Source organism: Emydura macquarii, unplaced genomic scaffold, assembly GCF_026122565.2.
Source record: "Emydura macquarii macquarii isolate MOO-44397 ecotype Brisbane River unplaced genomic scaffold, CSIRO-AGI_Emac_v2 contig_2897, whole genome shotgun sequence".
Lineage (NCBI taxonomy): Eukaryota > Metazoa > Chordata > Testudines > Chelidae > Emydura > Emydura macquarii.
This window is the reverse complement of record NW_027133034.1, coordinates 27,454,167-27,482,054: the sequence shown is the minus strand read 5'-3', so window position 1 is coordinate 27,482,054 and position 27,888 is coordinate 27,454,167. Positions and strand designations below refer to the sequence as shown.

At 41.4% G+C, this 27,888-nt stretch overlaps 1 protein-coding gene across 1 annotated transcript; it reads right to left on the bottom strand.

Annotated features, from left to right (window-relative positions):
* Nucleotides 1–444: 444 nt before the first annotated feature.
* On the bottom strand, nt 445–26,179 carry REEP5 (receptor accessory protein 5). Its single transcript, XM_067569261.1, has 5 exons — nt 25,871–26,179; nt 24,878–24,971; nt 11,421–11,559; nt 5,360–5,528; nt 445–4,178 (listed from the first exon to the last, which is right to left on the bottom strand). The coding sequence occupies exons 1-5, from the start codon at nt 25,986–25,988 to the stop codon at nt 4,129–4,131; spliced, it is 570 nt and encodes a 189-aa protein (XP_067425362.1). The 5' UTR covers nt 25,989–26,179; the 3' UTR covers nt 445–4,128.
* Between the last annotated feature and the right edge of the window lie 1,709 nt (nt 26,180–27,888).

Genomic DNA, 27,888 nt, shown 5'->3' with positions numbered 1-27,888 from the left:
CCACTCTCCCAGTTTGAGCACCCCTGCATTACTACACAGTGTCAGTTAGGCCTATAAAGGCTGGCAAACCTACAGAAGAAAAAGCTGTCTGATATCCAGTGTTTATTCAAAGTGCATAGTCCTTTTATCACCCAAAGCTTGAGGGTCACTACTAGGGCTAGGCAGTCACTCAAAATCTGGAAAGACATGCTGCCGTTGCCATACTCTTGTATATACTCACTACCTATTGTATAGATGTCCACTCCCAACTGTTTAAAGGAGCAGACAGAGGCACACAAACTAAGATCTGCAACAATGCAGTATTATGTACCTCTGCACGCTCCCACTACACCAGAGTATGGATGAAAAGGAATGTGTATACTGTAAAGATGCCCTACCCTTTTAACCCACTTTTCCATAAGGTGGAGCACAGGGTACTTGACATATTAAAAAACATCATTCCAGTACTGTATGATACTGCTCTTTATTTGTATCTTTCTGTTCAGCACATTACATTTTCAGCACAGACAAACTGGCTAAGGTATACTAATTTTTCAAACAGCTGCTCTGAGAAGACTTACAGAATGGCACTGAACTGAGTGGCCAGTGCCCAGATGAGTTATTTGCAAGTACAGAATGAGTTGCTGCAGGAATCCTTCCCTAACTTAGCCTAAGAGAGACTTGAGATGTAGCCTATGTGTCTACACTAGCACTTTACATGGGTGTGAAAAATCACACACCCTTGACTAACCTAAGTTTCACCGACAAAAGCGCTAGTGCAAACAGTGCTACATTGGTGAGAGATGCTCTCCTGCCAACATAACTACCGCTGCTTGTTGGGGGGGGGTGGTTTAATGATGCCAATGGGAGAGCTCTCGCCTGTTTGCATAGAACAGCTACACGGCAGCCCCTACAGGGGCAGAGCTGTGTCACTGTATGGGCTGTAGTGTAGACATAGCTTTATTTCCCATCTCTTTAGGGGCCCTATGAGGAAGTTTGTTTACTTGTACAGTACTTTTTACTTGAACAGAACTGCGTACTATACTTCATGGGTATTGCTGTTGTTAAAGCTAAAAATTCACAAGTGTTAACATCGTTCTAAAAAGGAAACTGGCAGTAATGTTAGTGGCACAAGCTGATAGGCTTGTGCAGAGCTGATTTAAAGTGCATAAAATATAACCAAAAATAAATTAAAATGGGCTGTGGCCCCTCCACACGTCTGGATTGCCACTAACCTGTAGCACTCAAGATCATCCTAAACTTTTCCTCTGACTACCTTTACACTGCAGTTCTTAGCAGAAGTGGAACCTAGAGCACGGTCTAGTTTTTTTTATGTTACCATTATACCTCAATTCCTGTTCTAAGTTCATACTAAGCTGTTCACATTAAGCACTCGTCAGCTGCACAGATGTTGCAAGTTACCCAGCATCATAACTATGCAGTGCTTAATGCCAGGGACCGGCCGATTTAACCCCTTCCATCTCCGCATCAGCTAAAATAGCACTTACAGCTGTGATAAGGGTAAACTAAATGATGGGAGTACGTGGTTGTGGGAAACACTAGCAACCCCCACAACTTTAGTTGAACTGCAGTTACGCTGTACCCCTCCTTTGTCCACGGTGGCCCTTGGAGGCCAAGGGAAGAATTTGCATTGGCAGAAAGCCCATAGCATTTTGAATAGTTAAGTCTCCTTCACCCACTCTTTGAGCTTTTCTACCTAGAACCTTTGCTCAGAGGCATTCCCAAAACTAAGCCAAGAAACAGTTTGAACAGAAAGTTCCAACAGCCCTTCCCATTATAATACTAGAGGATTAAGAAGGCAGGTGAAGTCAGGACAGAACCCAACCTATTTAAGGGTAGGTCATAGTTCTAGTGAGGATATGCACCTGTAGGACTGCTCCACTTGCATACCTCCAGTTTCAAAATTACCTTTATTTATTTGTTGTTCTATTTTGGAGGCTAGCTTGTCATAAAAAGTGGCCACAAAGTAAGGGAGAGTTTTACCAGACAAACATACACACTGCAGTAGAACCTCAGAGTTACAAACATCTCAGGAATAGAGGCTGTTTAACTCTGAACAAAACATTGTGCTGGTTGTTTCGGAAGTTTACAAGTGAACATTTACTTAATACAGCTTTGAAACTTTACTATACACAAGAAAAATGCTGCTTTTAACCATCTTAATTTAAATGGAACAAGCTCAGTTTCCGTACCTTGTCAAAAAAAAATTCCAAAATTTTCCCTTTTTTAGTAGTTTACATTTAACACAGAACTGTACTTGTCTTTTTTTTTGTCTCTGCTGATGCCTGTTTACGTACTTTCGGTTCCAAATGAAGCATGCGGCTGACCGGTCAGTTTGTAACTCTGATATTCTACTGTCTATACTTGTCTGCAAGCTGTGCTATTCCAAGTTCTCCATTCAGCATGCAAATCTCGCCTGGGGGGTGAAGAGGGGGGGAGGAAATATACCCATCTCACCCAACTTTCCTTACTAGCCCTGAGTCCTCACTACTTCCCACTTTATTTAAGTTGTTCCCTTGATTAGAGATTCCGCTTTAGGGGATGATACCTCTTCATTAGTCTAGCTTTGATTTTAAAAACCTATTCCAGATATATGATCCTGAAGCTGCTGTATTACATTTTTGTGTGTGAGATCCCTGATGGACTAACACTTGCTGTCTCGTTCTCAAGTTGGAAAATTTAGAAAGGGTTTTCTACATAAGATACAAATGTGGAAACCTTCACAGGTTTCATTAGCTTCTCTACATTAATTTGAATGCATTTTCCTTACATAGGCTGGGCCACAATTAAATATGGAAAAGTTGTAATTGATATTTTAAAAATGCTGCAAAGCCAGCAATCTCTAAGGAAACGTCACTGGGCATAGTGCCAAGGAAGAGAATATGATTTAATGAAAAAATTCTGTAGTTTTAAATGTGCAGTGTAAAAATACCTCAAATAGTAAAATGACCATGCTAACTCTAGATGAAAGCACAGATGGTAAAGGGCCACATTGTTCTTTGGCCTATGAGAATAATTTTTAAGATTCCTGTCCAATTAAGTAACCCAGATGTTTTACTTCTTCCCCGTAAGAGGTTTTTGGATGCCTATGCATTTTATGGGTTCAGATTTGGTGGGTTATAGGGGGAAGACCCACATCTCCTTATGTAAAAAAAGCTCATGGAGGAGGGGGTTGATAGGAACAAATGAGATAAGAAACAAGCTCCATGATCAGTGTAAATTGTAACTGACTTTAGCAGCTATTTCTAGAAATGGTTACAGTAGATCTGATTTTCATTAACAGCTGCTTTCTGCTTCTCTTCTGCCTGTAATTTTATTTATAAGGCACTCCATTCTTAAAGAGTTTCATATGTCCATTACATTTAACAAATAAGTCAGGGGTTATGCTTTAGTCAATTTGCACCAGCAGTTCAATGCATCTATTTCTGGCAAATAACTTCACACCAGTATAAGCCTGGTCACTGATACCAATGTGCTCTTTTCTATGTTTAGGAACTACCCATTTAATAATGAACACACAGACTTTGTACTGAATACTGCAGGTTACAAGTGGTACGTGCAACAATAAAGAATCTTTATGAGCAGGTGCATAGTGCAGTTGACTTCACCACTTATAACTTCATTAGTGGGGACACAAATTAAGCCACTTCCCTCTAATAATATTTCCTGTATATGTAAACACATATGCATGAAAATCCAGCTAGAATGCATTAATTTTGCATACAAAAAGACATTACAGGAAGAGCCAGTCAAATGTTAACAACTGTAAATACAGAGAATGCATGCACAAAAAACTGTAAAGTGCAGAGCCTGTGGGATATATATAATTTTATTTACGTTTGTGTTCATGGCAGGATGAGACACTACTGAAAGGTCTTTCCTCTGCATGGAGATGAATAAGATAAGTTTTCAATAAGCTTTAGATGCTGCCCATTGCGCTGCATTTAAATAGAAGTGCTTACTCTCTCTATATAGACAACAACCAAGTAAGCAAACTTACAACACGTTCCTTTAATATATCAAAAATGTTTCCAAGGCAACATTATTAAAATTATTATACCACAGTCCCCAGTAACAACGAGCTGTATAAAGGTGGTGGGGGAGAATTCTCTTCATCCTGTTAACAGTTTAAATGCCCTTCTTCTCATCACCCAGTAAGTTCACAGTAGCTTTCTTGGCTGGAGGAGGAGGAGGGGAAAAAGTGTTAAATTTCTCTCCTGTTACAAATAAGCAGCCTGTGTAATCACTATTTAGTGCTGTTGAGATAAAATGTAGATTTTTTTTTTTTTAACCTCCAAATGCTGAAGGAAATACATTTTAAAATAGGAGGTGTTGGCTCAGTAAAGGTCATGCATCAGAAAGTGTAGGAACAACAGGAAAGAATGAGTCATTTACATGCAGGTAGGGAAACTGAGGGGTTAGACAGAACACCAGGGAAATAAAAGATAATATTTCTTTTGGTATTAAGATGTTTCAAGATTTCATAATTTTTCAGATGTTTTCTGAAAGGTCCTTTTTCCCTTCAGATTTAGATTTAAACACTTCAGCAGATTCAGCCACATCTTGCTTTCTCAATATTTTATCATGAGCCATTTACAGTGCCAATTCCCTGCCTGGCTTCCTTGGGAGCTAAATAAGGACAGAACACAATCCAGCCTTCTTCCCTCCCTGCAAACTCCTCAACCATTTCAGCATGCTGCTCAACCGCCAGCAGTTCTACATCTAAGAGTCACTGTAGTTAAACAAGAGATTTCACTTTTCTCCAGAGATCAAAATCACTGGTTTTAAAGAAAAAGTTGGATTAAGACATTTTGGTTTCTGGAAGGGAAAATTGCAAACAGTAGGCAGTAATGTTTCATATTATGTGTTGAATTCCAACTAATAGTAACTACTTGCCATACTAAACATTTGGCAGTTATTCCATAGCACCAAACTCTTGATTGAGTACTTTGAGAGACCCAGAATGCACTAGAACACCCACAGTAGTAGGGGATTGCCTTGTGTGATGTACTGAATAAGATTCTCTCACTAACAACATGACTTTATGGACATGCGAAGCTGTTATAGGGACAAGCAAAATAAATGGACCATTTCATGCAAACAGTGTCCGTCAAGAGATTTATTGTTTAGTATAGACACATGCTAAAGAAGTGGTACTCGCTGAATCTATCCTCTCTCTCCTTTACTTTGCTCCAAAGGGAATTTCCCCCAAAAAACCCAGGCAACTCACACCCTACCAGATATCTGAAAAAGCAGCATCTTTTAAAACCAAAAATAATGTTAATTTTAAAGACATCAGCCCTGAAATCATAAAAGTAAATTCCTTCTCCTCGAGATATGTTTACGTTCTTGGTCTCACCTTCTTTAGTAATGACATCTGCAGTCTCTGCAGCTTTGTCTTTCAGATCCTTCACAACATTGTCTAATTGAGCCTCATGCTTCAAAAAGAAAGGGCGGATAATTCGGCGGTAGAGAAACTCTGCTCCATTGGAAGGACTTGCAGCCATGCACCACAGCAGAAACCCACACTGCACAGAAAAAAAATCAATATTGATGTGAGAGGAAGGGTGAGAATCAGGAATTTGCCACAGACTAAGATTTTCCAAGGTCACTCTCGCCTTTTCTACACAAAAGTTGTACCGCTTTAATTAACCAATGTAGTTAAAGCACTGTAAATAAACCCCTGTCCAGCATGGATTCAGTTATACTGGTATAGCTTATTTCCATATGGGAAGTGGAGAAATAAACTATGCCAGTTTAAGGTTTGTTTATACCAGACGAGGTGATTTGTACTGTACGGGAGGATGTTTTTGTTTTTCAGGTTTTTTAAAAAAGCCTGAGTAGTAATGCCAATACAAAAGTTGTTTTGATCAAATATTAGTCTCTGTGCCTCAATTCACTATCTTGAACATAAGGTAATACCTTACAAGAGTGGTAGGAGGATAGATCTTTTAGCACATGAGCGGCTTATGTTCTACTGGAATTGACACTATAGGCATTTATATGGCAAGCATCCCAGTACGGATACAGAAAGAACATTTAGGTTGCAAAGTCAACACCAGAATTAAGGTTGCCCGTGCAATCTAAATTAAGTCTCTTTGTGCTTATATAGTGTGAAACAGTCTTTAATTACACAATCACACTATTTTTCCAAGGAACCCCGACCTCAGTCAATGCACAAGTGGATCTTCTCTGAGGCTGAATCAGGGTTATGTAGGGAAGGAGGCTGTTACCTGCAGGACATCTGCCTCATTTGTTACAGATGTGTGTAGTGAATCAGACAGTCTTTTCTCTTTTTGTTGTTCCCTATCATGGTTAAGGCAGCTGAATGCTGCCCTGAAGAATTGGATGCCATCCCTGCCTCTGCTACAGAATTCCTGTGTGATGCTGGGCAAGACACTGAAACAAAGTTTCAGATGTAATCAAAGTTGTGTCTTCTATTTTCTGGGTGCTCAACTTGAGACCTGGGGTCTGATTTACAGAAGAGCTAATTACTCACAGCTTCACTGGAAGCCAATGGGAGTTGTGCTTCAGGAGCTTAAAATGCTAAGTTACCTTGGAACCTTTAGATTCATAGCAGAGGCCTCTGCCACTAGAGGTAACAGAGTAACTAACAGCAATATTAGGTTGTTATCCTCTCTGTGGACAAGACATTTTGCCAGTGTATTACACAGATGCTCACAGCAGAGGGATGGGGATACTCAGGAATTCAATTTCAGGATCGGAAAGGGAGTGTTTTCCAGTGGTCAGATCCTTCTTGTCCATTACTTTCCCTCTCCCTCCCACAAAATTTGACCCCATTTGTCTGGTACCCTCCAACCTGTCCCTGTCCTCTCCACTTAGGACTCTGATGAGGAGCTGGGGTGCCAATCCCCCATTACTCAATCAGCACCCCTTCCCTAGAGTCCCTTCCCAGTCTCCTTGTTTAACCACTGCCTGCCTAGAGTTCAGTCCCAATTTCCTTGCCCAATCAGGCCTAGTCTCCCTTTCACCCCTTAACTCGCAGTCAGTTTCCTCTCTCTTGCCCTCTCCCGCACCAGTCCAAGTCTCAAGCTTCTTGTTCCAATCTATTCCTCTTCCCACTCTGACTTTTCATCCCCTCTGCATTTGACTCAGGCAGCTTCCTTCCCAGTGCTGTCTGGGGGCCAGCAGTGGGTCACAGAGCTCAATTCTAGGGCCTGGCCCCACTCTAGGCCAGAGCAGCTGTCAAAGGGGAAGTCCAGCTTAACCCCTGCAGCCCTGGGCTGGGGAGGACAGGGGAGCGGCATATGTTCAATCAGGTCACATGTAGGAGCTGTGAGGGGATGAAGCATATTCAGTGCATACAGAATTTTTAAAGATTTTAGAGGCTAAACTCAAATCTACTGATCATGTAGAAACTGCAGTTTTTCAAAGGCTTGTAATTTGGCAAAGTTCAGGTAGATTTTCACTGTAATAGCAAAGGTTCCCCTACTGCCAAATTTTGAGTCCCTTCTCCAAAGCACGCAGGCACTAGAGCTTTGAGAGAAACTTGTAAGAATTTACATGGACAAGACACTTTTCCCTAACCAGATTCTCAGGAATGACTGAACAGTTTTGGTTTAAACTTTCAACAGCAAAAAATAACATTTATTTATTTCAGCCTGAGGCAGACACACAGCATGGGAAATTTCAGCCTCAATAGTTAAAGTTTGGCAAAAAGTTATAAGCAATTAAAAGCAGGGCCTTATAATGGGAAGTGTCAGACAGCCTTAATAATAGGTGGTACGAACACCCCTGCCTAGAATATACAAACTCTGCTATCAAAGAATTAGAATTCAGAATTTGGGGCAAATACAGATCTTTTTAGATCTTTTACCAGCACATCTGGAGGCTGATAAGCTCTAGCAAACTCCCGAGGAAGAGGGATCAATCATCTTATTTAACTGTTCATGCTCAGGTTTTCAGCATATTCATAAACTTAAAGGTCAGAAGGGACCATTGTAATAATCTGACCGCCTGCACATTGCAGGCCACAGAACCTCACCCACCCACTCCAGTAATTAGGGTGACCAGATGTCCTGATTTTATTGGGACAGTCCCAATATTCAGGGCTTTGTCTTACATAGACGCCTATTATCCCCCCATTCACCCACCGCTGGTCCCAATTTCACACACCTGCCATCTAGTCACCTCACCAGTAACTCAGCCAAGTTCAATTCTGCTTGGCTTTTGGCAGTTATCACTTTATCCCTACACTTTCTGACCTTCAAGTAGCAGCTCTCCTTGCTGATCCCTCCAATTTTCCATTCCTTGTAGGCTCTCTCTGAATCACCTATTTGAAAAGCTTGCTCATCCAGCTTGGTCTGTAACCCTTCCCTACACATTTTTTCCCCTTGCTTGGGACGTAGGCTTCAGATAGCTTCTGCAACTTTGTATTATGTATAGCCCAATGGGCAGCATTTGCTGAGAAAATTCTGTTGAAAGTACTATTCTACCATTCAAAGATGACCCTGTTAGTGGAGCACCCTCACCAAGAAGTACTCACAGAATAAGTATTACTAATTATATTGAGTAAATTTTAAAAATACCTTTCAGACTTAGGTTTTAAATATTGATTTGTCAATCTCCAAGTATAGGAACGGAGAAGGAGGAGGAATTGCAAACTTATAAAAAGGAGATTTCAGAAAGAGGACACATTTCAAGTGCTTTAATTAAAAAAACAAGGCACATGAACAGAAAATCAGTACTGTGGACAGTCAACAGGACAAATAGCATTCACCTTGCAGGTCTGCTGGAGGTCAAAAAAGGGACTGGCATGATCCAGTTTTAGAAATGGATCTGACCAGCATTCAACCTTGACACTGTGATTGATACATTACCTAAAGTATGTGTTCTGGTGCCCTATTAAAGAGAGAGGCACAGAGGTGAAGTCTCGAATTTGAATTAATGGACACACACGTGCAAGAAGGACTGAATAAGATTTTTGCTTGAGAAGCAGTGATGTGAGAATAGCCCCTTCACCTAGGTAGAAAGCAGCTTCCATTACATACAATCATAGAGGCTAGAGATAAGAGATCTATTAGCCACTACAGGATGTTTTCTGTTGTCTTATCCAATCAAGTTTTAGAAGTCCTAGGTTATGAGCTTCCATCCTGTCTCCCAGAGAGTCTGTTCCACAAACTAGTACAGCTAGCTTCTCTCTACCAGAAAGTTTTCCTGATATTCAGCCAAAGACTTCTCTCAGTTTCATTTCTGGTAACTCCTCTCCCTTCTTGCATTTATACTATTCATATGTTTTTAGGCGTATGTCCTCTTCATCATTGTTTGACCAAAACTATCTTTTAACAATTTCTTCTAGCTCCCTAATAGTTTTTGTTTCTCTTCTCAGAGCTTTTCAGTTTGTTAGTATCTCTGTGAGAATATGTTGAATGCAGCATCATAACCACATATGAACTGCCCTCACTTGCTAGGTCATGGTGAATTTAGTTTGTATGCTCTTCATGGAAGGGTCTGTGCTTTGCTGGCTCAGAAAGATCCTTGGCTCATTGTGGGCATCCAGGAAATAAGACGGAGAGGGGCTATGAGACAGATTTTCGTGTTCTAATCCCAGCTCTGACAGTGATTTGCTGCATGAATTTGGTAAAAGTTAGTTGGTATCAATGTGCTTCAGCATTTGTTTACACAGACATCCAGGAGAGTTAATCCAGGTGTGACTTTAAATTAATCAATTAAACTACATTAAATCCCTTTGTTATGCTGTTATTCAGAATTAAAGTGGCTTTAGTTCAATTTAGTTTAACTCACTCCAATAACTGACCAACTAATCCACTTCAAATTCACACCTTTAGTTAATTAAGATCAGTTTTCCTGAATATCTCCAAGTAAACAAACCCTTAGATTAGACCTCTGCTAAAAAGGTGTAACACCTGCTTACCTCACAGGGAGTTGGAAGGTTTTTAATTAGTGGATGTAAGTGCACAGAACTTAGTGGACCACATAAACAGTTGCATTTAAATCAGTTGAACTCTTTGTGAATAATTATCAGAATTTGGCCCCATTTTAGCAATAATTTACAACAGCGAGATCATCAAGTGTGCATCGCAGAGAAGTACATTTGGTTCTAAAAGTAGGGTTTATCCCCTCATAATGAGGAACTACTGAAAAATATTCCTGTACCATGATACAATTAATATCAGATTCTTTGATACGTCCAAGTTTTTTTTTTTTTGTTTGTTTTTTTAAAAACAGATTGCTTTTACAGTGCATAATTTTTTTTTTTTAAAAGATAAAAATGAAAGTGAACTGGTTGCTTCTGAGATATGGATCTGAATTTATTACAGTACTGCACGATCTAAACCAGGGATTTTGAAAATAATGTCCATGTGCCTGGACTATTATTTCCTTCTGAATCTTTAGCCCGGATCAACTGAACAGTTCAGCTGAGAGCTTTGTGTAGAATCTTGGCTTTAAAATAAGGCATTTCCTGGGAGAGAACATTAAACCTTGTATCTTACTGTGATCATGCAATTTTAATAGGAAGTACGTTTAACAGTAAGCTAGTTAGTCCTTTGTGGATTAAACAAACACTTAGAATTCAGCATTCTTTGCAAACAGTTGTGACAAAAATAGCAAAGTGCAGAGATGGGGAGAAAGAAGCGACAGAGAAAAGCAATCAACCCAGAAAGTACACAGCAGTCAACTGCTCTGTTAAAAAGCTACTCAGTTAGCTGGAGCTTTCTCCACCCAGGAATGCATAACAAAATAGCCTATTGAAATGAACACACAATGTAATGTTTGAAAGTCTGATAATATATCAGATCTTTGCCAACAAAGACAACCTGGAGCATGCTGGGCAAGTTGTAGTTTTTATAGTTAATGTGTAACTGGTAATTATTTACAGCCTGCTGAAAGTGTTCATAGTGCTGCAAACACACTTTAGTGACAAGGTACTGTAACTCCAGCTCTGCTCTTTCAGAAAGAGAAGGACACTTTAAAGGACATATGAAGCTCTTATGATCCAAATCTATATCTTCACTCTCTGATTTCTGCTCCGTCCCTTCTCCCCCCAGGGGTTTATACTTTTTATTGCTGTCGGAGTTACTTCTGCTGATCTCCTGTAGTGGAGACAAATGCCTAGGGCCTCTCCACTGTATGGGTGCACACAGTCACAGAGCCCAGCTAAGGAATTTGGCTAGGGAATCAACTTCCCTATGCTGCACATCCTGTACTCCTCCCTGTAACTCTTGCCATTCTCTTCTTCATTCTCCCCCTATCCTCAAGAAAATGTCACCACAGCAGTTCGCTCTCATTGTACCAGAAGGACAACTTACATGCTAATCAGTCTAAAAGTTAGCTATAACCTGGTATTGGGGAATCTTACTGCCATCTACTTCTTTAGTAGATATTATATTAGATATATTGAGATTCTTATTTTAAGGAAAAAGGGTGAACCAACAAACCTTCAACATGTAGTAGAAAGGGAACCATGACAGAAAGATATCAGAGAAGAATTCTGCTATGCTGAAGATGCCATACACAACCCAGTAGGTCAGCCACTGTGTGTCATCATCTTTGTTGGGGCTTTCAATAGCCTTGATTCTGAAAGGAAAGCATAACAGGTGAGCAGTTCAGTAATGCCAGAATTACAGAATACATGGATTTATCTCAAACCTGTAGGATATATAGTCGAGATACCCATCACTTTGGTTTGCCTGTGGGAGGACAGGATGAAACATTCTTTTCATACAGAGGACTTTCCCCAGACATTTGAACATTAAAGCCTTTCTATATGTGAAAGGAGGAAACTCAAATTTATTTGTCTCTCTCCTACTTGTGACTTTTTTATGCTAAAGGATAGTGAACAAACACAGGACATCAAATTATTTTCATCTGTGGCCTTCCATTCCAGTAGATGGTTAAGAAAACGTTAGGTAATGTTAGCAGGAATGACATGGATAGTCCTTCAGTGAAACATAGATGTTCCAACTTAATGAACCAAATGTTTTTTCAGTCCATTTCTATGGTAACGTTGTCTCCAGTAAACTGGAACATTACAAGATGAACTCATTCTGTCAGCCCTATTTGCCATTTTTAGTGACCAGCAAGAATGTAAGTTACTCACAGGTCCATGAGAAATAGCACAGGGACTATCCCCTTCAGTAACTGGAATGCACCTAATGCTTTTATATACTATTACATTCTAATCTAAACAGTAGAACTGAAATGCAGTTCAGTGCAAACTACTGAGATTACTATACTATAGCTAGACCAAAGCAAAACTCTGGACTAACAGCTTTTAAAGTGCAATGATTATTATTTTAGCTTTCTGATACACAATGATTCTGCATGAGCAAGCACTCACATTTCATACAAGCAGAGACAAAAACATGAAACTATGTGGTTGGCCTGCATCAACCTGCATGTCATATATCAAAACCCACCTTTTACCTGTGCAATGCCATATAAAAAAAAGTTTAAACAAATAAGCTATCATTACAGAACTACTGTGGATTCAAGAGTCTTACCAGAGCCTGAATATAAAGTGAACAAACTTACTCTTGTTATTTTGTGGGCTAGGAGAATGGTGGTAGCCTTTATTTCAAATTGGATCTGAGCATATACTTAAATGTTATAAATATTGAATCTGGGGCTTTCTAGAGAGGACAATCTCTAATATTTTGAATGAAGTTCCAAATTGGAGGGCAAGTAACTAGCGCACAGTGCTCGAGAGATTGGATGGCGTTTGATCTGAACCAGAATAAACTGGAATTTATGTCTTCATATTAGAGGGTAAGCTAATGAAGAGTGAACATCTGGGAATTCTATAAGTCCTAGAGAACCCCAGTGAAATGTTATCACTTTTGAGAATTTTGAGGGAAAAGCCAAGGATAGAGTAGTTATTGGATGACCCAAGTTAACAGATATACAAGTTTGTGAATGTGGCAGTACTGGAAATAATGTTCTTTTCTATAATGCTGTAGTAGTAGGATAAAGCTTGTGTACTTCCCCAATTTGGTTTTTAACTTTCTTGTATATATTATTCTTTTCATATTGTTTGTTATGTCTGAGGGGAGACAAGATTTTCTTTTAAAAGTCTCTAATAATGCTTATTGAGCCCAGGGCTACTGACAGTTCTGCCTGTGAATATCACCTCTGTTTTATGAAATGCTAAACTCCTTATAGTGCTTCACATCCTGGTTCTACAGGTTGAAATATAAATTTAAAAAATCAATAGCGTAACAACGTTTATGTTTTAAATAAACACTGGAAAAAACACACCCAAGGTTGATTTAGTTCTGTTAGACCAAATTATCTTGAGTACAGTATGGAACAAAATATTGATTTAACTTATTCATTATCTGGACAGAATAAACATCCTCAACCTTTCTGAGGTCCCACAGCTGGATATTAACAGAACCTGCCGTGACCCATCCAGCACAATTAACCTGGGGTGCTCAACCCAGTACTCTGGCACAGCAACTGGAAGAGCTGGCTTTTCAGAGTGCTGCTAAGGACTGCATTTCCATTCCACTGCTGCTCATGCTAACACAGCACTATGATTACACCACTGCTGCGTGGGATTTTGGAGTGGTGACAGACAGAAGAGGAGGGAGAAAAGAAGAAGTGCACTGATGGCCTAATGGCAAAGCTTTCCCCATGTTTCATGCCAAGAGGGACCTAAGTTCCATGGCAAAGTTTTTGCATTACTCTGGTGCTGCAGACTTGAAATTCTTCAATAGGAAGGAAGAGTGAAAGCTTGGATTCTACAGTTCTACAGTAAGGGGCAGTTCCACGACCTCCTGAAATACATGGGGCTTTAATTATGTTAGCCAATATTAGTTGCGATGGAGAATCCATCTCCTTTCTCTGTGAGCCAAGAGGGGCTAAGAGCTCTGTAGAAGCAGTGCTGTGCAAGGAGGAAGTGCCTCACATCGTTAGTAATCTGCTGCGGCCAGTTGAAGGAGCTGCATCTTACCTAATCAGCTCAGAGAGAGAGGGCTGCATCCAGGTGGGCTCTGAGGAAAAAAGGCACACAGAAAGATCAAAGGGGAGAAGAGAACAGAAGTGTGCAAAAAGTGTGAAATCCAAGAAATGAGGGCGACAGCACCCAAAAAAAGGGGAGAAGGAGGAGTGGAGAGATGACTGAGACAGAGGAGGTGTTATAGTTGGATTAGCTTCTCTCTATTTTGGCCCAATAGCAAGAGTTAAATAGAGGAATTGCAGAGTGCCATTTAAAGTGTGTGTGAGGGGGGCACATGAAGCGGGGGTGGGGAGGAAGAACAAGCCTATCCCACGTTCCTGCCGCAGTAGCTCCTGTCCTACTGGCCTGGCCCAGCTCACTACTCTTTCACCACAGCATGCAGGCAGGGCCCTCCCCATGATGCCCTGACGCTGGCACCACTGGATCACCAGCCAAAGCTCGAGGGCTAGAAAATGTTCAAGCCATGGCCTAGGTGCCCCTTCACTGCCAGCTTTGTGGCCCATAGTTAAACATTTGTTTTTGGTAGTGCCCCTGATGTGCTAGATGCTTAACAAACAATGAAAATGGGGCAGTTCTTGCTCCAAGGAGCTCACTACCTCAGTAAAGCAGTCAATTGGCTTCTTGGGTGCCAGCCACCACCATGTGCCAATTTGCAATTTTGTCACGAGTCTTGAGTCATCTGGGGTATTTCTGAAAGCCCTCAGTTAAATTATTTTTTAAAAAATCATGTTTTTAAAGCTAGAATGCTTGAAGAGGAAAGTACTGAGAAACTGAGTCTCCCGCAAATCATACTACAAGTTTAGGAATCCCTGCACCATTTGAAAATGGTGGTGGTGGAGGAGCATATCTGCCCGCTTTCTACCGGTGCCAAGCAAAACTGAAAGCAAGCGCTGAGAGCAGATGTTTCCATTGGGGCCTGTGCTGTACATTGGCAGTCATGAATATAAAATGGGAATAATATTTACCTACCTCTTGGAACTGCTTAGAAGCATATAGATAAACCCCACAATTATGAATGATAAGAGAGATATTTGGATATATAAAATGACAACTTTTTGTGATTATGTACGATAAACACCTTTTTATTATACCAAACAGATAAGAGTGTGACTACACTGTGCAGTTAACATGGGCTCTTACCTAGGTTTTAACTTTAACTCGTCCTACTGTCCACACAGAGAGTTGGAAAATAATCTCTGACATAGATTTGGAAGTGCTTTAAGCCCCAGGTTAGCTTACTTCACTGAGGGTTTGGGTTAGAGCCCAGGTTCTGCTTTAACTTGAGTTGGAACCTGCCCACTTTGCAGAGAGGATACAACTAAGTCAGTCACTCTAGTGCTGACAGTCCTCCAATGCCCTTCCCACAATGCCCCCCTGAAGCAGACAGCTTTTCCCTCACTTGAAAACTGACAGGGGAAAAAAATCTTAGGGCATTTCTCTGCACAAAGAACCATGAGATATGCCCCCAGACACACATGGGCAAGTGCAGACACAGTGAGCACATAATAATGCAAGTAGGACTTTGCTGTGGGAATGAACCCAACAGCTCTGGGCTAACCTGGATTCCCAGACTCAAGTGCCACTCACCCAAGTTAATTGTGCAAGGAGGACATAGCTTTAGTATTTACTATTAATCAATGGACGTGAAACATTAAATTCACAGATGGAGTTGTGTACACTGCAAAAACCAGAACGTACCCCTGTTCTGAAGTGGTCTGATCTAGATGCTATGGGACAGGAAAAAAAATGCTATGGGGAAGGAAAAAAGATGGCATCTGCCATCATTTTAAAAATATCAGTCACCTCAGCTACGGTATCATGGAACACGTCATCTCAGAATAACTACATATGTCTGCATACGTATATAGTCCTATTCCATATTAATTGATTGGTGCAGGGGAAATGGGTGAAGTGTATCATCTCTACTGATTTCGAATTACAGCTGCAGGCTGGGAAGGCTAGGAGGGCCAAATATTTGGAGCTGTGCCCTGCCCCTTAGGCAAACTCTTCATCACCCCATCTGCCAAGATAAATGCCAGTGTAGCTCCATTTTTGCCACATGATTTTTCACCATATATTTTTAAACACTCCACTATTTTATGAGAAAGCTACAGAGAATGCTTCACATTCAAAATCAGCAAGCACAATAGAGTTATTCAAAAACCCAAAGACAAAAATCTTAGCCATTGATAAGCCTGGCAGCTGTTAAACAAGTGGTATTTTATATCAGTGTAAGTAACTAAAAAAAAAAAAATTCACAAGTACTCTTTGCAAATATGCATTTCTGACTAAAAATATGTAATCAGGTGAATAGGAAATAAGATGGATAAAAGTAATGTATTTTAATTTTAAACAAGCTAATTTATTAAATCAAACATCATGGGAGACACCTGGGGATGAAAACAAAGGCCATAATGAAGTGCCACTCCAGCTATTTGAATAAGTAACACAGGGTGGCAAGAATACACCACTTATTTGCTCTTTATGTAAGTTCAAAGTCTTCAGCTTCAGTGCCCTAGGACCTATGTATGCCCCTCCCTTTTCTAGGGTCTTTGAGCTCTTGGATCCCTGTTTTACCTTAGGCTTTAGCATTGGGAAGAGTAAGCTATTCTTACCTAAATGTAGCCAGCCAGGTAGTTTCTTCTTCCATTTGATCATAGAATCATAGAATCATAGAATATTAGAGTTGGAAGGGACCTCAGGAGGTCATCTAGTCCAACCCCCTGCTCAAAGCAGGACTAACCTCAGCTATATCATCCCAACCAGGGCTTTGTCAAGCCTCAGCTTAAAAACCTGTAAGGATGGAGATTCCACCACCTCCCTAGGTAACCCATTCCAATGCTTCACCACCCTCCTAGTAAAAAACTTTTTCCTAATGTCCAACCTAGACCTCCCCCTGCAACTTGAGACCGTTGCTCCTTGTTCTGTCATCTGCCACCACCGAGAACAGCCTAGCCCCATCCTCCCTAGAACCCCCTTTCAGGTTTAAAAGCCGCTATCAAATCCCCCTCACTCTTCTCTTTTGCAGACTAAACAAGCCCAGTTCCCTCAGCCTCTCCTCATAAGTCCTGTGCTCCAGCCCCCTAATCATTTTGTTGCCCTCCGCTGCACTCTCTCCAAATTGTCCACATTTTTTTGTAGTGGGGGGCCCAAAACTGGACACAGTATCACCAATGCCGAATAGCCTTCCCGTGACCTGCTGGCAATGGCAGCCCAATATTCCATTAGCCTTCTTGACAACCAGGGCACACTGCTGACTCATATCCAGCTTTTTATCCACCGTTACCCCCAGGTCCTTTTCTGCAGAGCTGCTGCCCAGCTCGTCGGTCCCCAGTCTATAGCTGTGCATGGGATTCTTCCTTCCTAAGTGGAGGACTCTGCACTTGTCCTTGTTGAACCTCATTAGATTTCTTTTGGCCCAATCCTCCAGTTTGTTTAGGTCACTCTGTATCCTATCCCTACCTTGCAGGGTATCTTCCCCCCAGCTTAGTGTCGTCCGCAAACTTGCTGAGGGTGCAATCTACCCCATCCTCCAGATCATTAATAAAGATGTTGAACAAAACCGGCTGGGGAACTTCTGCCAGCTAGACATGGAGCCATTGATCACTATGTAGCCAGCTCTAGCCAGTTCACTATCCATTTTATAGTCCATTCATCCAACCCATTCTTCCATTTGATGGCCCCATGGTTCTCTTAACTCCTTTGAACCTACATACCTGAATGAATTTGTCAAAAAAAAGTCCTTTGTTTGGAAAAAGTGAGAATTTTCACATATCTGCCTTAATGTGGCTCTGATCTTCAGTGAACCCCTGAGCAGAGATATAGGATCAGAATTAAGTTGTTTATGGAACCTTCAGTACATTTTGATCCTTCAAATCATGTGCATGTGTCATTTACCTATTTGTTTAAAAACATCCAACTTTAGTTAATGTAAATCTATAGAAAAATAATAATTAAATTTCAGAAATCTGGAAGTAATGTACTAAAGCTAATATTCTGGTGCAGTTTGTGTGAGCGTAGATTTGTTTTACATCCATAACCAGAGAGAAATTTCTCTTCACTTGTTATCAACAGCAGTACAAGCAAAGGAGTTTAGAGTCGCTTTGTAGATTCAACCTGAACAATTCACAATACAATACTACTAAAATGAAAGATGGGCACTGAAGAATGAATAATATGTTAAGTATGAAAATGCACATGGAATGAACAAGATGTTCTTGAGTAGCTAATGCCCATAAAATCTATTCAATGAGCAAATCAGATAGTTCTCGGTTCATCACTATTACAAACTTTATTGCAGCTAGCGTAGTTTGGGTACTTTGATAATTTTTATAGAAATAAGTTGTTTCGGTACAATCTCCACCTTCTCTTCAATATTTATTTCTGAACATATCTTTACTGAACTTCAGCATTTATACTGCAATAGGAGACCATTATCCTGTTACAATGTGGTATGCAACTAACTTGAGAGAGACCTTGTCATGCACAGTACAAAAGAACCAAGAACATTCATTTTTATCTTAAATCATGAATCTAGCCGTATAATATACAGCATGCCATCTGCCTTAACAAGTGACAGGAATACGAATGAGAGATGAAGTCAGACTGTAACACTCGCACTAGAACAATTTTACTGTGCAAATTTTAAAGGTAGATCATTTTACAAAGACACCTTTGTTGCAATGTTATTTGCAAACTGAAAAAATGGGTGATGTAATTTATGGTAGCTCTAGCATTGAAACCTACAAAACCACAATGTTCTTAGAATTGAAAGAGGAAGGAAATACATAAAAATCACATGACATAGCTTTCTTTTTCATTAAAACCTAAAAACCCTGACAGCCAGTCCCACTACTGTACCCCCACCCAAAAGCTTCTATAACACTGATGTGTGCCCAAATCACAGTGCAAATCATTGTCTGGAAAAAAAATTTGGGGGGGGGAGAGGGGGGGGAAGAGAAACAAAGTTTTATAGATCATGTCTACATAGTATAACTAGGGGATTTATTTAAAATTTCCTATTATTTATACCAGCATGGCACATAGAAGGGGGCAGTGGTGTCTACAGAAACACGTTGCTCCTCACCAGCATTTTCTGGTACGTGAGCCAGTTTCCAGCAGATTGGATCATGGACATCCCAGGGCTATGTTTATTTTAAAATAATCCATGAACATCCAATAGAGGAAATTTTACAAAAGGAAGCTAATCTCTCCTTTTTGAGCGTGAGACTATCAGTTCTATTGGATTGTCTGTACCCTGGAATTAGTTAACTAGAATTCTATACCCAGTGCTCAACTTTTCTAAAGGAGCTAAAAGAGTTACTGTAAGCATGTTCTGATTTTAAGTGAATAAATTGAGCCAGAAAATTTTAAAATTACCAGATTCCCTGCTAAATATCTAAATCTTGTCAAAAGGAAAGGCTAAAACATTCTTTATAAAGCTCTGATGCTACAAATTACTACTATAATTAGGGTTAGCAATCCACGTGTACTTCGCTTTATGTGTATTACACATTATAAACCCCTTTACATTCTTTTGCTTATTATTAAAGTATGGAGTTCAGCAACTGAGAGATTGTTATTGTAAGTGTCATGGGAAGTGATTACCCACAGAACCTTGGAATTTGCAGAGCACACCACATCACTCATGTAAATAAAGTATTACATGATGTGCAGAATTCAGAAACTGGGGATATACCACTTTCTCCATCTCTCCCTAACATAAAAGCTACAGGGTTTTTGTTTTCAGTATTTTATGTCATCAATCTGATTAGTGCAGAAGAGAGCACAATAAAGTGGTATACATACTATCGGTTTTAAAACAAAAGCTATTTTGTACCAATATGCAAAGAGCAAGGAAAATGAAGTCAGAGAAAAAACCTGTCAATATAAGAAAATACAGACACTTTATTGCCATTACATTTCAAGTGGTGCCAAACCCGGAGTTCTCTACCTGTAGGTTTCCTAGCAGCACCTTTAGTTAACTAAAGGAGGTGGGTAGAGGGGTAGGGAAGAGGACGACACCTGGAACAATAATACTTTCGTTTGGAGGGTAGAGGAATGGGAGCATTCATATCTGTTTCCATTTTCCTTCTCTAGTGAGAAAACTTTCTGAGTATCTTTACAACCATGAAGAGAAGCGACACCCTCCGGCACAAAGCATATTGGTTAAAATATACAAATACACAGTCTTAGGCCAGGTCTATACGAAATAGTTAAGTTGACCAGCTACATTTTGGGGGTGTGAAAAATCCACACCCCTGAGCAAAGTAGTTAAACCGGCCTAATGCCCAGCATAGACAGTGCTAGGTCAATGGAAGAATTCATTGGTGGACCTAGCTACAGCGTCTTGGGGAAGTGGATTAGCTACAGCAACTGGAGAACTGTAGTAATTGTCAGCACTAAAGTGGTACAGCCACATTGTAGACACAGCCATAGATAGAAAGGCTTTAAGAGGCACAGGGATAGAAAGCAATAGCTGGCATCTGTAGCATTCCTGAATACTTAAATTCCCTATTTAGTGAGGAACCTGTAATATGTGGTACAGACTCCTCATTCAATAATGAACTTGTATTCCACCACACTCAGAGCAATATGTTTACAGTTACCATTAAATTCATGTTTTGAAAACAAAATTTTGTAAGTTTCTCTCTCTTTTTTTTTTTTTAAAAAGGAAAAACCTGAAGGATGATTCTTCCCCTCTGAAACCACACACACCTCCTATCCATCCACAATTGTTTGCAGTACCTCATCACCTACACAATATTGAAGAACCACCTGAATATGCAGCCCTGCTTCCACAGTCCGTCTCCCCCCACTTAAACTTAGCATCTTGTACTCCCAACCAGATCTTTCTTAACTGTATGTATCACATTATTGGAACCTTAGGAACTTGCATTTTTAGCCACACTTATTGCAATTTACAATGAACTTTACCACTAATAGATCTCTCAACTATAGTTCCTCCTTTGTCTTCCTCATTATCACATCCTGCCCTTGGCAAATTCATACTAGGATCTCACATTTTATGAAGAAGGTGCCCATGTTTAGCCATCAAATATTGACTCTTACCTCACATCTTTCTTCATGGTTCCCACTCCTACCAAAAACACTACCTGTTTCCGGATACTATCTAAATTCTAAAGCTACTTTCTACCAACACACACCCTCCCCAAGTAATTAGTCTGCAACATCCCCCTTCATACATGCAATACACAATCCCGGTCAATGGGAGGCAGTAGATTAATTCATGGAGGGAGGGGACGGAAGAATCTCTGTATTCGGAGAGGCAGATAATTAACTGGGAGGTAGAATTACACGACTTGACAATGGTGCAGGGGCTTCCAGCTTCTCTCCTTATGCAGTTGTGAGTTCCAGTAATGCAGGGGTACATGGCAGCTCCTCTTCCTCCCAATAAGCTGTGGGCCCATGCTCTATCAGCAGCCATTCAAAGGCCTTGTCTAGTGTGTTGATTTGCTCTAATTCCAGCCAGCAATATAGCCGTCCTGGTGCACCTTTTAGCATTGGCAGGCAAAAAAACACCACTTGCAGCAGAGTTTACCTTATCTTGAAACCCCAGCATAAGCTCCATTGATGCAAAGAGTAGTTACTTGTCTATACTGATCCGTAGAATCAGAGCATATTCCTATTTTGTCAATGCCCAATTTAGTTTATTGAAATTAAGTCTGATTTGTTTTGACTCAATATGTTGATAGGTATCAAGTTGAGTCAGAAATTCAGGGAGAACAGTTAATTTGCTTTGGGGCCAAAAATCAAGCATTTCATCCTTGCAAAAGTGAAACTATCCAGGAATACCGATGTGCATCGGCAGAACCTTGCTCCTCACCCTCGTGCTACAGTCACCTGGCCAGTGACTACCATGAGCACCAAGAGGCTGGTAACTATAACATCTGTGAGACTCCCATGTATGTGTAATCTGTCTCCCTGTCTGTGTATGCTTGTTTGTGTGTGAGTGTGAATGAAAGTACCAATTGAAACGTGTCAACAAAGTATACTTTATTAACAAGAATCTCTGTAATTGTAGTATTGATACAATGTTGATACTGTTTTCCTGGTATTTACATTATTGATACTATTCCACTAAGTAAAGCACAATATTGATATTGTTACAGTGTTGATACTGTTTTCTTGGTTTTTGCACTATTGATACTATTTACCAAATTTTGTATTCACAATAAACGTGGCTTGTTGCCTTATCCCCTGAAAAAGATCCTTTGATATTTGTTATTTGAATAACAGTATCCTAAAATCTCAAAAACCAGAACTAAAAGTAACCTGTAATTTTTTTTATTTATTTTTTTTTAATATAAAAAGTCTCCAGATTTTCTGTGCCAAACTCATAATTTTTTAATGTTTGGGGTTGGCAATACTGCATATGTAGCTTGTGAAGCACTTTGAAATCATTAAAGATCAAAGGCACTTTAGGAATATACTCAGCCAGAACTTCAGCTGTTGTAAATCAGGGTAACTCCACTGTCATCAGTGACAGATACACCAGTTTACACTAGCTGAGTATCTAGCCCACTATGGTATAAAAATAAGAGCTACATAATGAGACACACATTTGTATACAGTGAAACAGGAGGAGAAAAATAAAAACAAATCAGATTTGACATATATCCCAAATTGATCAGCAATCCATAAAACTATGCATATCTGTGCCAGTTATAAGCTGATTGGGAGAGTCTCTCTTCGTTTCTCTATGAAAGAATGAGGAGCAACTTGAAATATGATGCTAAATTAGATTTGCTCTTCTCCTACCATTGCTGCAGGCTTAGAATATACCTAACTTTAACAAGCTCTTTAAAAAGAAAGCATGTGACTTATCTAACCACCAGATACAGTGATCTGTTCAAACAAACAAAGAGTCATAAGACATAAGATTCAGAAATCCAAATGGCAAATAGGTTAATGTAGTTTGCATTTCCTTTTGCAAAGCAGTAAGCTGCTGGCCATGGACAGCATGCTCAGAAATGCTGCTGTCTATATTTAAAACACAAGCACCATTGTGTGAAAGACATGCACCACATTTTAAAAACATATTAGTACAGTTGGAAAAACTTCCATTTTATTGACAGATTTAATTAAATGGACGTTTAATAAATTTCCAACACCTTTTAAAACAGTGTATTGTATTCCGTCCTAAAGAAATAGTTTTTTGGGGTTTTTTTTAATTTTTTCAATTTTTAAAGTTAACGTAGTGCTTGTGAAAGGGACCAGATTGACTGCCCTTGCTACAGAACAAGTTCAGATTGCTTCCCCATATTGTCTTGTGGATTTTTAATCCTCTCTCTTGTTTACTGTCAATTGCTGTTCCAACATCTTACTTTAAGCTCTTCAACAGCCACATCATTCTGGAGCAAGGAGGCCTCCTTAAAATATGGATCTATTCTCAGATCTTTTATACAATGCTGTTTTATCACGGCCTAGGTTATAGGATTACACTAAATCACTGCCCTAGTAAATATCTAGAAGTGTAATCTAAACTAAAATATCTATATCAGTTTTATGATATTAGATAACAATAGTGATGAGAGAGAGAAATAAATCCTAATAGCAAATGCAACATATGATTCAACCTTTCACTAAGACAGCACACTTCAAAAACAAAAGAAGAATAGGTTTTCAAGCATTAAGATTGCCTAACATTTTAATACCTTACCATCTAGCACATGCAGAAAAAAAGAGATGGGGGTGGGAAGAGGAAGACGGATTTTCATGTTTCCATTTTAACCATGTAAACTCAAGTGAGTTTTCTCATTACCAACTACATATACTAGCATAAACAAAAAATGTTCAAAGGAATGATAAAATTCAGGGGTATGGCACTTCGATGCCATAATCACAGACACTATAAAGAGGTTAAGCTAGATAGTTGAGTGATTTTCCAATAGTAAATTTAAAAAAAAAAATTATTTTTTTTTTTTAAAAGAAAAAACACACTAAAATTGGAAAAGTGTGACCTTTTCCTTCTATGAAATTGTGGTATAGTAAAACAGACTATTTTTGTAATGGAAAAGCTCACACACCAAATATGTCTACAGGAGATGCACCAAAAAGAGGAGAGGTATTTAGAAATTGTCACCCTTTCTAGCATGCTCAGAAGAGGAAAGCCCCTAGCCAATATGCTAGAATCTTTAGCCAGGTTCTTTGAATATTACACTGATCCTGAACAAGTAATGTATGATATAGTATGTTAATGTTTTATTGTGACTTTGCATTAATACAAAGTTTCAAAAAATAAAATAAACCAGCTAACATTCATGGTAGAAAGGACAAAAGTCATGGAAATATTTCTGAAGAGTCCCCATCCAACTGATATTTGGTCTCATGTGTTTCTGGAATTCCAACTCTTTATTAGCCTTCTGGGTAGGGCCTCAACATTGCAGTACTCACCAGTCTAACTCAACACTGTTCAGCTGTTTTGCAACAACATCTGCCCACCAGGTTCCAAAGTGGTGAGTGCTGAATTTAAGAAAATTTAAGACTTGAAAGTCATAATCTAATAACAGTGGTTACCAAGAGCCAGCCTTAGCCACAATCCTAGAGAAATATGCACCCCAATGACTAACGTTTCAACTCGCAGCAAGAAACCCTGTTGTCATAGGCAGAAATCCCCAGAGACATGGTCTTTAAAAAAAGTCACAGGCAATGTTTTCCCATGCTGTGAACATAAGGCCCTTGGGAAGCTTCGCCATCTGCACATTTCACTAGCACATTCATCCCACCAGGTTGTCTCAAACTCAGACAATTTGAATGCGAGAGGGGAAAAACAACGAACACAAAGAAATCATCACAAGCTTGAAATGCTACAAACACCGCCTACAAAATTATCCCCAAGGAGGAAAAACAGGAACGGAAGAGTGTCTCCCCCCCCCCTTCAGGTGGCTCGCTTCGGGAGCATTGGGCACTTACGAGATGTAGGCGGGGTAACCAAATCCAATCAGGTTGCACAGCAGAGATGCTCCATAGCCGATCACCAGGTACACGGCCAGCACGCCAATGATAGCTACACAGGGAGACAGCAGACAGCGCATTAGAGGGGGGAAGCGATGGCTTACGGGGAGAGAGAGAGAGAGGGAGAGACGGGCGTTCTCTTAATGGCTGTGGTGGGAACGAAACCAAGCCGACGAGTCAGCCTCTTCTGCGCGGATGCCACCTCCCCCGCTGCCTCACGAAGCCCCAGTCGCCCATCACCAGCCCGGGAGGCCGGGGGCCCCTAACCTGTGACACTGAAGGGGAACATGTCGGAGCGGGGCGGGAAGCGGTGTGCGGGCTCCGACACGTCAGCCGCGCCGGCTGCGGCTAGTCAGTTCCACCTCCGGGGAGTGACTCGCTCTTTCCCCTCCTCCCCGCTCCCATTGCGAAGGCCCGGCCGGCCCCGCAGCATCCTCCGCCCGCGTGCGGTGCCGTGGCGCGCAGGGAGCGAGGGAGGCAGGCAGGGAAGGAAGGATTCTCCCTGCAGGGGTTTCTCTCTGTGCGACGCTTTTTCGCGCGTGTGTGCGTGTGCGTGTGTGTGGGCAATTGACAGTAGGGCTCAGGCGCTTCCATGCAGCAGAAACCGCCCCAGGGAGAAGGCGGGGGAAGCAAATAAACGATGGGGGGGGGAGGCTGGGCTGGTGTAATCGGAGAGCAGCGCAGAACTGCTGCCGCTGCGTCCTCTCCCTGCCACCCACACCCAATCCCAGGCGAGGCCAACCTCCTCCTCCTCCGTCCATTCCCCGCGGGCGGGCACCCCCCAGAACCAACTGCGTAACCCGCCCGCCCGGCCAGCTCGGCTCCTGACCGTCTCCGCCCGGCAGCTCGGGCTCGCGGGCACCGACCCCAGCTGGCGCCCGGCCGCAGGCCGCGCATGTCCCAGCCGCTGCCCCAGGCCGGGCGGCGGCGAGCAGGGAGCGGGGCACTCACCGATGGCGATGTAGGATCGGTTCACCCCCGTCTTGCTCTCAATCTTCTCCAGCAGGTCGGTCATGCAGTTCTTCTCGTGGAGGAACTTATCGAACCGCTGCCTCATGGACGCCGTCATGGCGGGACCGGCTCGGCTCGGCTCGGGCTGGCCTGGACAGGAGAGCAGCGCAGCGCCGCGCCCAGATCCTTTAGCCCAGTCTGGGAGCGGGCACTACCGGGCACGGGCGGCTGCTGCCTGCGGCTGTTCTCTGCTGGCTAGAAAACCCTGGCCGTGGAGAGGAGGAGGAGGCAGCGGCAGCATCATGGGATATAATGTGAGCTGAGCGTCACTCCAGCCCGGCCCCGCTGCCCTCCCCCTCCGTCCTGAGCACCGCAAACACCACGCCCAGCCCCCGGCAGCTGCAGCAGGGCGGGTCTCCTGCAGGCCCCTGCAGCCGGCAGTGGCGAGCTGCCACCGGCGCCTTTGCTGTCGCTAAGGCAAGAGAGGAGAGGGTGATGCTGGGGGTGACAAAACACGAGCGAAAAGAAGAGCAGCCCGCTGTGCGCTGAAGGCGGCGAGTGTCCTGGGAGGGGCTAGCGAGACATTTTCCCGTCTGCCTGCCTGGGACGTCAAAACCTCCGTCAGTGTAAACTGTGTAAACACACAGCCTGGAGCACCCCTCGCACGGAGATTGGGCAGTCCAGATCTAGTAGATTACCCACTTCAGTTCTCATCTCCCTCCCCCAAACCCTTCCATGGCCCCCCAACAGTGCCTATGTATATAATACCTTATCACTAACCTGATATGAATTGGATGCTTGTCTGCAAGGCCAAGATCTGCCACTGGCCAGGTGTTGCATTTTTTTGGAATGTTAGTGATATTTTGTGCAAATAGACTTTGGTCATCATTCTTGGTTGGAATCCGTTCTGATCTATGAGTTCCAGAGGGGTAGCCCTGTTAGTCAGTCTTTAGCAAAACGGAGGGTCCTGGGGCACCTTTGTAGGAGAGTAAAGAGTTAAAAGCCGGACAAGTAGTCAGGCCTAAACTACAGGGAACGGGTCCTGGCAAGGGCAAACCTTGTTTCTGTTAATTGGTATAAATTTTAGTTAGAGTCTGTTATCTTTTTCTTCTTTTCCTCCCTTCCTGGCCATCTGTGCTGAAAATAAGGCTAATAAAATCATTATCATCACTTCTAAGTAAGGCCTTGGTGGGAAGAAAGCATTATCTGCCTTCTCCCCCTGGCATGCCCATATTTCAAAGAATGTTAGTGTAAAATGTATAGGTTGTAAGGTGACCTCTGTATGGTAACTCTGTAAACAACAAACAGGGGCGGGTATAATTATATTCATTATGTAGTTGTTAATATTCATTTTATAGGTGTCAGTGTAACCATATAAGGGTCTATGGGGCGTTGCTGAAAATATATACATTTACATACTGTTATGGATAAAATAATTGTAAAGTAACCCCCCCGTTGCTCACTCGTGGCGTCGAGGTGGAACGAGCAGGCAATAAAGGGTTCCGTCTCCCCAATCCACCCTCGGGACAACCTGTTTGATTATTTCTAACAACCTTAAAGACTAATACATTTATTTGGGCATAAGCTTGCGAAATCACCCCAGGACTCTCGTTATTCTTATTTATATTTGTTTACTTTCAACAGGGCACACAGTACCCAAAATTGTGTGAGGATTTCACAGATTAAATAGAAAACACAGCCTGTGCTCCTGAGGGCTTGACAATCTAATTTTAGATTTGAAGCCATGAGTCAGGATAACAAACTAAGGAAGGGGTGAGGTGAGGAAGAACAAAGGTTATGGTAATATGATTGCACTATTACTGAAAGGTGCATGCCTGCAGCAGAGTGGTACTGTACTAGAAGTTTGTAACTATACCCTGGAATTCAGATCTCCCACAGATTTAAAACAGTTTATCTGCCAACAATATGTAATTTACAAAGTATGATGCAATCTTGGAAGCTTCCTTGGCTTGCTGACTAGTAAACCCCTTTGTTTTGGCCCTGGTACCTTACCAGAA

Bases quoted from the DNA above. Each gene is read 5' to 3' on its own strand.
- REEP5 (XM_067569261.1), bottom strand. From the start codon at position 25,988: ATGACGGCGTCCATGAGGCAGCGGTTCGATAAGTTCCTCCACGAGAAG. The intron at 24,972-25,870 runs GTGAGTGCCCCG...CTCCCTGTGTAG, and splicing joins CCGATCCTACATCGCCATCG to CTATCATTGGCGTGCTGGCC. The intron at 4,179-5,359 runs GTGAGACCAAGA...CTCCTCCTCCAG, and splicing joins AGATGTCATTACTAAAGAAG to CCAAGAAAGCTACTGTGAAC.